This window comes from Melospiza melodia, chromosome 11, assembly GCF_035770615.1.
Source record: "Melospiza melodia melodia isolate bMelMel2 chromosome 11, bMelMel2.pri, whole genome shotgun sequence".
Lineage (NCBI taxonomy): Eukaryota > Metazoa > Chordata > Aves > Passeriformes > Passerellidae > Melospiza > Melospiza melodia.
In genome coordinates, this window is record NC_086204.1 from 4,185,845 (window position 1) to 4,198,590 (window position 12,746).

A 12,746-nucleotide genomic window follows, 5' to 3' on the forward strand; every position below is an offset into this window, starting at 1 on the left:
AGGAATACAAAACAAGACTGAGGTTCTGAATTTAATTTCAAAACTGTTTTTAACATAAAAATGTTTTAAACCATATGTTTCTAAAACATATTTTAAATAAATATGTGCGAGGAGTAGTTTTTCCCCCACTGCGAACTCCTGCAATGATTGTTCAGTGTTATTTTCTGGTGTTATCAACACTCAGCTTTAACAATAAAGAAATTCTAAAGAAGTTATGATTATAATTAGGGCAACTCTAATGGGATTTTGTAGACTGATTGGCATCCCAAGCACAGCATCAGACAGAAAGTGGAACGTACAAGGGACAAATCTCCAGGACACCGTCAGAATTAGCAACTGCTTGGATAATTGGAAAGCTCAATTTTATAAAATCCAGGAAACAAGATTAATTTATAAATCAGTTTATTTACAGAATTTGTTCTCTTAAAGTACATTTCAGTTACCAAAGATATTTACACTGGTGTACACAGGGACTATCCTGGTTATTTTACAGTTCTTAATTACAAAAAAAACTCCCCATCCCCCTCCACATCCTTGGATCTGTCTACTGTGCAAAGCTGCTGTGGATGTGAACATGAGCTGAAACTGGCCCAAACCCCAAGTTACCAGGTTATTTACACATACACAGTAAATGGGTTTCTTTTCAGCATCTCCACAACACAGTACATGGGGAGACCGAGCCTCCCAAAAGGTGGCTTTGCAAATGTGTATCAAAAGGCTCTGCAAAATCAAGGAATAAAACCCCCTAGTAAATGCAGGTTAATTACAGTATTCCTTTTTCATCTGTATATAATTTTGCATTTAACACTTAAATTACAAATAAGTTCAATAGTTTGCTTTTCTCCATTTTAGTTGGTTTGTAAACACTTCAGATGCACTAAATACCTTGTAAGATTCAACTGTTTGTCTGCTGAAAAGTACTTTGTTTTCCTAATATTCTTAAGGTAGCAAAGAGATATGAAAGTTGGAACTGCACACAGTTCCTCGCAGAATAGTCACTTAAAAGGTCTCTGTCACTGTGCTACTTCTGCAGGTACACACTTATTCAAGTATTGCAGAAAGCTAAGGCCACTTTTTCAAGAAAGGAAAAGGAACAAGATGGGATTTTTCAATCCCTCATTCCACCTTGTGAGCAACAAGCCTTCTCTGAAAGGCAGAAGCACTGATATTCCAGGGCTCGGCTCACAGAGCATCCTGCTGTTACAGAGGTACTCACACTCTGTGTTCCCACAAGCCTGGGCTTTCCCACCTGGCTCTGAGACCCTTCCAAAGAAGGAGCAGCATGTCCCCAGTGGTGACAGCTGCTGCTGCCCCAAGCAGCTCAGGAGTCTCAGCAAAGTGTCCAGCCTTGAATCTTCTTATGTGGTTACACCGAGATAACCAGGATGCAGAAATATCATCTTTTTGCTTACAAAGGGAAGGTTGGGGAGAGAAGCAGAGAATTCAGCCTGTTTGTGGGACCCCAGGCTTCCCCATATCTCCTCACTAGCAGCCTGACCCTTGCTTCATTGCAGTAATCATCAGTCCACAAGTACTCAACCCACTTGAGGTTTTGAACATACACTCAACTCAAAGCAACTCAACACACGTGAGGTATTGAGAAGGGAATTCACGTACGTTCAAGTCATTCTGGGGTTGCTCCTAGCAAGGATTGCTACCAAAATAAATCAGTGATGTCTGCAAAGGAACAAAGCCATTACTTAGACACAGCTTGCTTCTGTCCAAACACCTGTTAAAAACAGTTAGTGCTTCTGTGGAGGGTACTACAGCCAAAAGACAGCTGGCATATGATCTCCGATGGGACCCCATGCCCTGACTGCACAACCTCCCCCCTCCTGCTGGACACACCAGAAACACCCCATGAGCCCCTCAGAGGAGCAAAAAGCCCTGGGGATGCAGGACAACCTTCTCAACACTGGCCACAGAATCTACAGAACAGAACCTGACCTGATGCTCCAGGTACAACTGACTCTGCAAGTCTGTGTCCTCTTTCCATAATTGCTACCTATAAAAATAGCAATCCTTGCTATTGAAAGAGATACACCCAGGAAAGGGAATCTGAGGTGGTGACCCAATCAGTGACACCATGCTGGTTAAATCTAGCAGCTTTAGTTTGCTTCTGTCTTAAGCATCCAAGGGTTTCCTGGTTCAGCATCATGACATTTTACATGAACAAATGAATCACTTGAGAAAAAAAGCTGAGCAATGCTCCACCAAGACTATTTGACTTCCAGCCAGCCAAAAGGCCCACTACTGAGGGACAGACATGCATATTCTGTGGAGGTGTCCCTACCCACCATTACCTCTCCTTGTTCTTCCACTCACAGAGCTCCCAGGGATATGGCTCATCACTAACTCATAATGAGGTGCTGGCAACACTACATCTGAGAATCTGTATGGACCTCTGGCAGATCCAACATTTCCCAGTGCTGTCCCTGAAGAATTACCAGCCGTGTGTCATTGTGCAAAATGCAAATATTCCAATGATAGCTTTCAAAAAATCCCAAACAATAAACAACCCAACCAAAAAAAAAAAAAAAAAGGTGGAAAAGAGAAACCAAACTGGGGCATAGCAGAGGTATGCACAGCAGGAAGCCCAAGAACCAAGCAGATGAATGAAGCAGTTGAGATGCCTGTTGTGGGCTGCAGCATCTTTGGGGCACCTCTGAGGGCTTCAAAGTGTCTGTCTGCACTCCAGTGCCTGGAGAATCTGACTTCCCTCTGGGCCTTGTCCCAGGTTAGTAAACAGGGACATCCACTATTAAGGCATCAACGTTTGACCCCAGATTGTCCATGTTCCTCCAAGAAAAACACAACAACAAGAAGAACAGGTCAGGAACCAGCACTCAGCAGAATGACACTGCAGATGAATCCAGCCAAATCAACCAAAATCAACCACATAGTATGGTGCAGAAGTTCTGGGAAAAGAAGGGAATAGAAAGAGCTGGGAATTTTCACACAATTTTTCAGCTCAGCCCCCTCAACTCTCCATTGTCTCTGAACCAGGTGTTTTGGTTTTCCAGCTCCACTCCTAGACCTGTCTTTGCATCCCACCCTTGGTCACTGAGGTTTGGTTGTTCCTACCTTCACCCCCTGCATCTGCCTCATGAAGCTGGAGGTTTTGTGTGAAGAATATGGGGCTCTGGAACTTTCTAAACCAGATGCTCTCTCAAGTTTGTCTGTCTCAAAACACAAGACAGTGTAGCCAACTGCACAGGACACTCTCCTGTAATCCACTTAATAAATTATCTGAAAATAAATAAAAAAACCACAAGCACAAAACATGCAGACAGTCAAGCACCAGACACTGCTTTCTTTGGTGAATACACTCTGTTCTCTAAATTGTTCAAGTAACAGCTTCTCCAATTTCATTAGGTGACAGTAAGGGAGAAAGCTGAGGGATTGAAGGCCAAATTTTTGTGAGGAAATATTTTCCACTCCTGCATGTCTCGTGCCTGAGAAAATCCTGAGTATCCATTATCTGGGAGCAGCTGGTGCTCCAGGAAGAGAAGTGCTACACAGTAGGAGGAAAGTTGTCCATGGGCTCATCTTTCACACTTGACATTAGGCAGGCTTTATCTTGCTCTGCCTCAGAGCAAAGCAGCAAGAATTCTTTACTTGTAGGCAAGAAGAAACATCATCTAATTTCCCTGGACTGGGCTGGCACCATGCTTGGTACCACATCACAGAAGAAAGATGAAAACCAGCTTCACAGAGAAGTGAATTAAATAGACTCTGAAGCAGAAGGAACTGATGCACATTGTTAGGACTGCAGGAGAAGATGTGTTAAGATTATAACACTGCTCAGTATGGTAAGTCTCTGTTTATGACCAAAACCTGACCAAACTGTTGCTTCTCCAAATTACTCACATTTCTAAAGACAAGTTGAGTACTGATGGGTGACCACCATTCCAGCAAAACAGCCAACACCCCAACTTAACCCAACCCTTTCAGGGAACAAGCCAAACATATCAAAGCCCCAGGCCAGGGCCCCGGGCAGCCTCTGACAGTTATGTGACATAACTGCACTGGCACATGAACAGTCTTGAGCACTCCTCAAAGCAGCCTCAAGTGAGGGATCAGCTTGTTCCAAACAATAAATCTGGTGCAAGGTCTTGGCAGCCAGTTCAGGTTCTATTCATCCCATCTGAACTGCCTGGGAACGCCACGCGTGGAAGTCCAGCTGCAGCACGTGCAGGGAGGAGAGCAGGTCAGGAGTCAGGGAGGCCTGTGACTCCATGGTTGGCAGCTCTGAGCTCGCTCCAGCACTGTCAGACAAGCAGCAGCCTCCTCTGTTTCTCGTTTATCTGGTTCAGTACATCAACAGTGTCTCTGATTAAGGCCTCGAAGATCCCATCTGCCAACTGCATCTTGACACACAGCTCATCCTCGTCGTAGTTCACCCACTGCGCTTCTTCCTCGTGCAGTTCCTGCACCTTGGAGGGGAGAAAAGCAATAGAAACATTACAATTCTGTTGCTTTAAAATAATATTGCCTGCAAAGTTCCAGAAAGAGTCCAAAGCAGAGTCTGTCTGTCAACAACATATCTGTCTTTGTGAGAGATTACAGGAAACGCTTGGAATAGCAAAACGAACACAGATCTGTTTGAACCAGGCTATTTCACTCTATGAATGTTTTCTACTTTTCACTCTAGCATCCATTTTAAAGGCTTTCATATTCCTGCACAAGTTTTTCACTTGAAAGGACTCAGCTAATGGGAAAGTCTTGGCCAACAGTAGAAGGTCTATTAATTAATTAGTCCCTAATTATGTTTTTGCAAGAAGCTGATTCCTTGTAGCTTAAAATGGTAAGAAGTAATGGAAAGGCCTTGAACAGGGCAAGGGTGAAAAGAAGAGATTTCACTGCAGTTCAGTTTATAAAGTAATAAGAAAACTTTAGGGAAACAACTAAATTCCAGTGATTCTGCATAGGAAGAATGCTTACATGTGTTATAAGACAGCATTACAACTCATTTGCACAGAACACTCCATGCTTCATTGCATTTGACAGCATTACTACAAATGGAATTTTACACCAGTACATTCAAAGAGTACTTACTTCCTTCTATTACTAAATTGTTGACAAAGAAAATCCCCTTTTACTCCTCACTGACAAATAGGTGGTTTAGTATCAGAATGAAATATATAATTTCATTCAGCAAGTCAAATCTTATTGAGAGTCTCTCCAAACTGAACATCTTCAATTAAACTTATTAAAATTTTGTCTTACTGGCCATTTCAGTATTACAGACAAACCTAAACACACTCCAACATTTTAGAAAAGAAGGACTGAATGCAAACATCCCTTGTATTTAAAGTGACAACAAAAACCTGTTAAAATCTCTGTCTCTGCTCATCTTCAGCAGAAACCTCTTTTGACCATAAATCTTACACTCTGAACTCAAAATACATTTACAGTGTAGAAATGGGGCAGACACCTACACATTGCCAAATTAAGGTTTGTGTTTGTTAAGGTTAAACATACTGAAAAACCCACTAACCCAGGATATGTATGTAGTAGTGCTGTTTTCTGAGACAGAACATGAACTATAGCCCCAAGACACTCTCTTCCTTTTGCCTGAAGCTAAACCTCCCACAAACTGCTCTGTGTTGAAGCTGACAGCTGCTGTGGCACAATGCTGATTCAGTAACCCCAGCAGAGTGTGAAGGCCAAGAAAAGCCTGCTATGGGAAGCCCAGGGGACTGGCACTGCTGCAGGGTTTGCAGCCATTCATGAGGTCCTGGTTAGACACAGGGCTCCAGGCTGACAGCTCCTTTCTCCCTCTTTTAAGAGAGCTTGGGGAGAGGGGCAGGGATCTCATCCTGCAAACAGCTTTGGAAAAGTCACACTGCCTGCTTACAAATCTGTGCTACCACAGCAAGTGTAGCACAGTGTGCCTCTTTCCCACACAGCTGCCAAGGAAGAGGCATTAATGGCTTCATTAGGCTTGTTACTAATAAGGAAGAAGCAACAATCTTTGCAATCAAACTTTGAAGGAGTGCTGTAGGTGAAATATAATTTAAATGGAAGGCTAACAAGTGGTGGATAATTTGGTGTGGGTTTCTGTGGGGGTGAATGTCTGAAAGAGACTCCTGAACTCTCACAGAGAAAAGTGCTGCTTGTAATTTATGTATGTGCTGGTTGAAAATTCTGATAAACAGCAGCATGTCCCAAGTCCTGCTATCAATAAAGAGGCAAAAGACAGAAGCAGCAATTTGCAGACTGATCATGTGTTCTGTGTCTGCTTCATAGATTATTTAGATAAGGAAGAGACAGGGGTCATGAAAAAAGAGGTGATACTGAAAAAGGATTCCCTAAAAGCAGAAGTGATTTGGGAAAAAACAACAGGGGGCTCAAAGGGAGGGGGTGAAAATGGCTGCTGCAGGAAAGATCCTGGAAATGGGGGAAGATTGTGAAGATGAAGGAGGTGGGTGGAGACAAATGCCAGGGGATGCCCAGGGACCCTGACTGATGACATCCAAGGCTGGTAACCTGGAGCAGCTGCATGACAGTGACTGATGGGATTTTTTGCCCAGGCCTCCCAGGCCAGCAGCCACTCCACTGCTGAAAAGTGAAGTCAAGACTTAGTGAAGGTAATGCTGAGGGTGGGCAAAGCCAGTGAGAAAAATAATCAAGCAGGTTAAAAGCTCTGATCTCACTGGCCTTGAACAAACCCCAATGTCCAGATCCACACTAAGGTGCTGTTTATTCTGTCTCCCTGACAACTGTGTGATGAGACAATTTCTTTACTGTGCTCAAGCAGTGAAAAGGGATACATGGAATAAAGAAGTAAAAGTAAACGAGAGAGGAGAAGGTACTTGATCCAGGCAGAGAAAGGCTGGATGTTTAACAGCATCAGAAGGAAAAACAGTATCAATGATTAATTTTCTCTTGCCTGTATCATTCCTCCCTCTCTCAGAGGCAGAGTGCACAATTTCCTTTGGCATTAGCAGGACTTCCTCGAGCATACTTTTGGAAAACTGTGAGAATGTGCAATCTGCAGCTGCAGGCAAGTCCTGTTTATAGTGCATTCAGAACACGTGTGGCAACTGCTGTGCTGCTTTGCAGCCCTGGCTGCAACATCTGAGCCAAGGCAGCTGTGACTCCTTTGTCTGGGAAAGGTTTGATCCATTTGTTGTGTTACCACAAACTGCTCCTAAGTAATTGAGACAGTTTCTTTAATAATTGACAACTATCATGGCTTGCATGGAAATGGACTTTGCCTCTTCTTCAGTACTTTGCACTTTTTTATGACAAAAGTAAAACTTCACATGTTTGATACCAGGAAGCAAGATCTCTATACCAGAAAGAAACTGCATTTGGGTGAAGTCAGGAAAACTACAGTTTTAACTAATTCAATCTTCATGAAAACATAAAGAGCAATGAAATGCAGAAGGCTGTGTGGTATTTTTTTCTCTGTGTCCTTTTTTTTTTTATATGTACACTTTTTATGTTAAAAAAAAAAACATTTAAAGAAAGGGGGCATGCACACAAAAGAAAAACTAGAAGATAACGTGGTCACATGATCCTGCTGGCAATGTCACAGCACCTAAAAAACCCCACATGAAGTAATATAATCAGAAGGAAATGTAAAGAGTGACTTAGCATGTTTTGATTTCTCAAGATTCCTGTTCAAAAGCAAGACTACCTCTAAAATAAACTACATTTAAGGAGTAAGTAGACTATTAGGGAGACTGAAAAGAATAAGCATCAGATATAAAGTAGCATCCTGGCTGAAGGCCAGCAGGAGGAAGGCAGGCAGGTGCATTCTCAGAGCCCTTTGCTCTCAGAGTGCCTGGAAACCTTCAGACACAGCAGACAAACAACCTTTCACTCCCTTCTTACTGTGCACTCCCTTGGGTTTAGATCTGGGGTGCTGCAGCAGTGGCACCTCCAGCTTTCCAATTAAGCCAGCTTGGTAGGAACAGTCCTGCTTTGTTGCAGAGCTTCTGCACAGAGAGAAACATTTTGGCTGTTAAATCAACAGGTCAGAAGATCAAGCACTGTGCAGCACTCTGCTGGCAGGTTCCTCAGGTGTGAAAACCAAACACATAGGTTTGGCAGTATCATGTGAGCTCTGCTTTCTCAAGCTCCACAAAAAAGAGAAAGGGGCTGGCAGGGAAAGCAATGGCAGAGTTTGTTCTAGCCCCATGCAAACAGATCAGCACAGGGAGTTTTGGCTGAACACCCAAGTGGAAAAAAAAGGAGTGGAAACAACCTATTGTCAGCACCTGAACTTAAATAAGGAGATATGAGGGCTCTTGCTGTAGTTTAAAAACAGGTTTTGAAAGATTCTGGCAGCCCTGATGTACCAAAATGTACATTTGACATTCTCCACAAATCACAGACAGCACACATGTGATAAAGGAACAACATGAAGGGACAAAAAGGGAAGAAAGCAAATACTTAGACCTTTAATTTGATTTTAAACAAAGTGGCTTTTCATAAATGTGAACTCCTTTACTTGTTTATTGAAAGCCAACATTTGCTGTAAATGTTAGTAACTGGAGCAAATATCCAGCATATCAGAGGGATCCCTGAAGAATCCCAATATAAATTCTTTTCTGAGGACAGAGATGCCTGATTGAAGACAAAAAGAATGCTGCAAAAAGGAGAAGAGGAAGATGTTCTTTTGTCACTGGCACTAAAACATGACTCACCACATCAGTGTCAATGCTGGGAAAACACAGACCAAAGTGAAAATGCAACTAAAAGTGCAGCAACTGGAGGAAGCTGCAAAGCTCAAGGCAGAGCAAGGAGGAAAAGGATGAATCCATCTTGTTCTCCCTTTTGTTCTCAGGAGTGTGATGGCCAACCTAGAGGTCCCAGTGTCACAGACATCACCAGTGCAGCTTCTCCTGCTGTGTCCCTTCCCACAGGGATGAACCTTCCACTGGGAATTAAGTTTAATATGAAAAACCCAGAACAGAGTATCCAGGCATAATCAGGAGAGAAGAAGTTCAGTCAAACAGCCTGGCATTTGTTTCTGTGTCTGCTGAAGAAATAAAAGTCATGCCCAGCTCCTGGGTCAGACAGAACTGGACAGTCAGGCGTGGTCAGTCTTCTCAGTATCACTAAAATACACAGTTGTCTCAACAGAAAACTGTGAAGGCATGTTTTCATTTTAAGGTTAATTTGACTTAAAATGGAAACAAAGAAACTGGGAAGAAACTGTGCTCTAAGTTTAAATGCAAGTAACAGAAGCATAGGAATATTAATCTCTGCTTTAAAGAGATCATATCTTATTTTAGCAGTCATTGTCTTTACAAGCATCAAAAGAATGTGGGAAATCAATGAGCTCATGTGTGTATTCACACTGCAGTGGTGTATACTGGCTACACCTTCACAAAAACTGGAACTAAGTATTTTGAATTGTGATTTTGTAGATTTAGCACCTAAACCTACAAAAGCAACCTCACTTTCTCTTTCAGGAAATTTCTCTCTTGTACTACTTGAATACAATTTCAACAAAATGTGAAGAATCCTAAACCTGGCCTCTCAGTTTTAGGGCTACCCCATGAGCTGCTGGGAATAGGCAGCAGGTCTTGCACCTGTATTTCCTCTTCTGGCCTTGGATCTGTGTCACCACAGAACTCATGACCTTAAGCTGAGGTTGACTAGGAGACAGAGAAAGCTGTCCAATGCTTTATATGTCACGGAGATTTTAATAAAATAGAGTTCAGTTTCTCTTGCCTTATCTCCTTAGGTTTTCAGTTAAAAGTTCCTCTCATAGTGGCTCACATTGGCTCACATCAAAGTATAAATTTGTAAGAAATGCCCCTGGGACTGCCTTATTCCTAAAGCACGGCATGCTGCAACCTTCACAGTGTTATTCCCAGTGTTCAGCTGAAGTTTTATTACCATATTCTTGTGAGAACAAAATAAAATTAAACACATTATTTATTAGGCCAAACTTGTCAAAGCACCATTAATCTTTGATGCCTGGCTCTGCATGTAAATCACAGACTGGATTGTCTGAACTTCAAACATCACCTGAAGCACTCTGCATGCCTTCAATTAGAAGGAATCTTTCTTTCTAGCTATGCTGCAAAAACATTAGGAAGTTGGTACACATGCACAATAGCTGTAATATTAATTCCCTTGGAGATCTAAACAGAACTTTTTTGTGCATGCTTTAACAACCTCTATATCCCAGAATCAAGAGTATCAGGATGTATTGGGATCTATAAATATATATTCTATTTACATACAATTAAACCCCTGTGTTGGAAACCCTCCAGTGATGGGCAATTAAAGACCACACGACCCACAACTCCCAATTACTCATATGTGCTCGTTGTGTGGAATCAATTCCAGGTGTAATTAAGTGAAGCAGTGTTAATGACGACTCATATTCCCAAGCAGAACCTTCACTATCATTATAGCCAATAAAGATGTTAACCAGGCAATACAAGACAACAAAATAACTTTCAAAAACTGTACACAGCCAGACATGCTCCATCTCAGGCAGCTTTAACACTGAACTGTCTCTGCCCCAGTGGTAGTTGCATTCACTAGTTTAATTACATTCTCTCTATTACTGTCTCAAATTAAATAATATTACTTCAAAATAAAAACATTTTAAGTAAGAGGAAAAACATATTCACATCTCAAAGAAAAAGTTTATTCTCAGTCAAATATTTCATTGTTTCCCTCTGGAAATTCATGCTTTAAACTTTTTGGGAGTGAGTGAATTTATACTGCAGTCAAACGAGTAGGCAGAATTAACTCAAGTCATCTTCCCTCACTGGCACTGGACTTCTGACAGCTCATGTACACTTTGTATTTTTTAAACAGCATGACTGAATACTGAAAATACATTCATGTGCCACACTTCAGTCTGGTGGACAGTACCTGACAAGATTGTTTGTGTTCATCCACTTACCAGTATGTGATCCACCCGGTCTCGTTTCTTCCGCCCAAATTTCATCATCTTCTGCCAGTCTGTTTTGTGGTTAGGCTCTTTCCTCAGGCTGAACAGCTTCAGTACTTCAGCTGCAATGAAGTTCTACAGAACAGTAAAGGTGAGATTTATCACACTTGAGCTATGAAATTAAAGTTATGCACAAAGCAGCTCCCATAAAAAAGTTACATTATAGAATTCACATCAGCTTGCCAGGACAATTATTTAACCCAGAATTAGGGGGGAAAACAAGACACCCACTGCTGCTTCAATCTTGAGAACAGACACTTTCAACACTACACAAACAGAGGATTCTGACAATTTATTTTATGGGAAATATTAAAGAAAAGCAGGGTGGGAATTTGGTGTCCTTGTCCTGTGTCCCTGCTGTCCCCAGCCACATGCTTTGGAGTCTTCTCAACTAACAGAGTCATTTAGATACCATTTCTTTCTTTTCTTTGCTTTCCTAGACAGTTAACATGCTGTATCTTCAGCAGGTTAATCAAAATTTACTCAACTGCCTCAATTTCAGAAGAAACAGTGCAGGTGGAAGCTTTCATTTGTGTCCTGATGAGCCATATGGAAGGTTCTTTGTGGAGGGAGACAGGATTTTTCCCAATGTCAGCCCTGCAAGTTTAACCTAGGTCCAGTCAGATTCTCATTTGTCCCCAAGGCTCAGCGAATTTGACATTCCTTGAGCACTACCACCAACACATAGAGGCCTCCTCTGGCTTGCCAAATATGACAATGCCCTCATCAGTCAAAGTCTGGCTTCCTCTGAGCAACTCCTGCTTTCCTCAGAGAGGTTGGTATAGGTGTGTGTGTTTGAGTGAAAAATCTAACTCATCCCATTTGGCCCAACCCTACCGTTGGATCCATTCCAATTTAGCCATGCAGAAATCTGCTACAGCAGCAGGTTGTCAGGATACCAATTTTATAAGATCAAGGTCATCCTGGCAGTTCTGCACAGAGGACTGAGGTTTAAAAACAACCAGCAGCAGTCATAAGGACAGGGAGGCCAATCTGTTGCGTAGAAAAGGACCATTCTGACAAATTTTCTTTCAAGTTGGTCATTTTCTTTTCTCAACTCATCTCTTGCTGGATACACCTCTTATGATCTTCTAACACTCAGGTAAATGCCAGTTCAGTGCTTTTCATCTTACTTCCCTGCTCAACAAAGACTTTGTCCTACCTTGATTTCATCCAGATCATTTGGATCTTTGACTCGGCGAAAATAAGCAGATGCGATCCTACACGGTTTCATCCAAATGGGCTGATTCAGATTAGGATCCTCAGCGAAGATTTCCCCAAAGATCTCTCTTGTTAAATCAAATACCACCTGAACAAAGGAAAAAGTAAAGGTTATGGCTTTTTTTGTCCATGGTAAAATTTTGGAGGGCAAGACCAAAACACCTGAAGACCGTACCTTTCTATAAACCTGCTTGTTTATGGTGTCTGTGTCCTGCTCTTGAAGGGTACCACTGAGATCTGTTTTAAGGCTGCAGCTTTGAAGATCATGACCCAGCTCTTTCAGTTTCCAGAGCTCCTCAGCTGCTGCATGCACCATCCCTTCCACCTCCACTGCAGTGTGAGGGACCGCCAGGGCCTCCTCGCTCGGCTTGGTCGGCACTTTCTGCGGCTCTGCCTGGGGCAGCACTGCTGGTTCCTCAGCTTGCTTCTGCTGCAGCTTACCAGAACTCAGGCCATAGTCCTCATCAAACCAGTCCTGATCATCTCCCAGCACACTCAGGAACTCCCTGTTGAGCTCCAGCTCTGCCAGTCTCTTGGCAAGCTCCTCCTGGCCACTGGCACCAAACACGGGACTCTCCTGCGAATCAAGAGC

At 42.5% G+C, this 12,746-nt stretch overlaps 1 protein-coding gene across 8 annotated transcripts in view; it reads right to left on the reverse strand.

The window, feature by feature from the left end:
- Positions 1-385: 385 nt before the first annotated feature.
- Positions 386-12,746, reverse strand: part of CEP350 (centrosomal protein 350) — a 72,155-nt gene continuing 59,794 nt past the window's right edge. For all 8 annotated transcript variants that reach the window (XM_063165375.1, XM_063165380.1, XM_063165376.1 and 5 more), the window contains 4 exons: positions 12,330-12,731; positions 12,096-12,242; positions 10,886-11,008; positions 386-4,436 (listed from right to left, as the gene is read on the reverse strand). In XM_063165375.1, the coding sequence (XP_063021445.1) occupies positions 4,272-4,436; positions 10,886-11,008; positions 12,096-12,242; positions 12,330-12,731 (837 nt within the window). In that variant the 3' untranslated portion in view covers positions 386-4,271. The remainder of the gene's footprint in view (positions 4,437-10,885; positions 11,009-12,095; positions 12,243-12,329; positions 12,732-12,746) is intronic.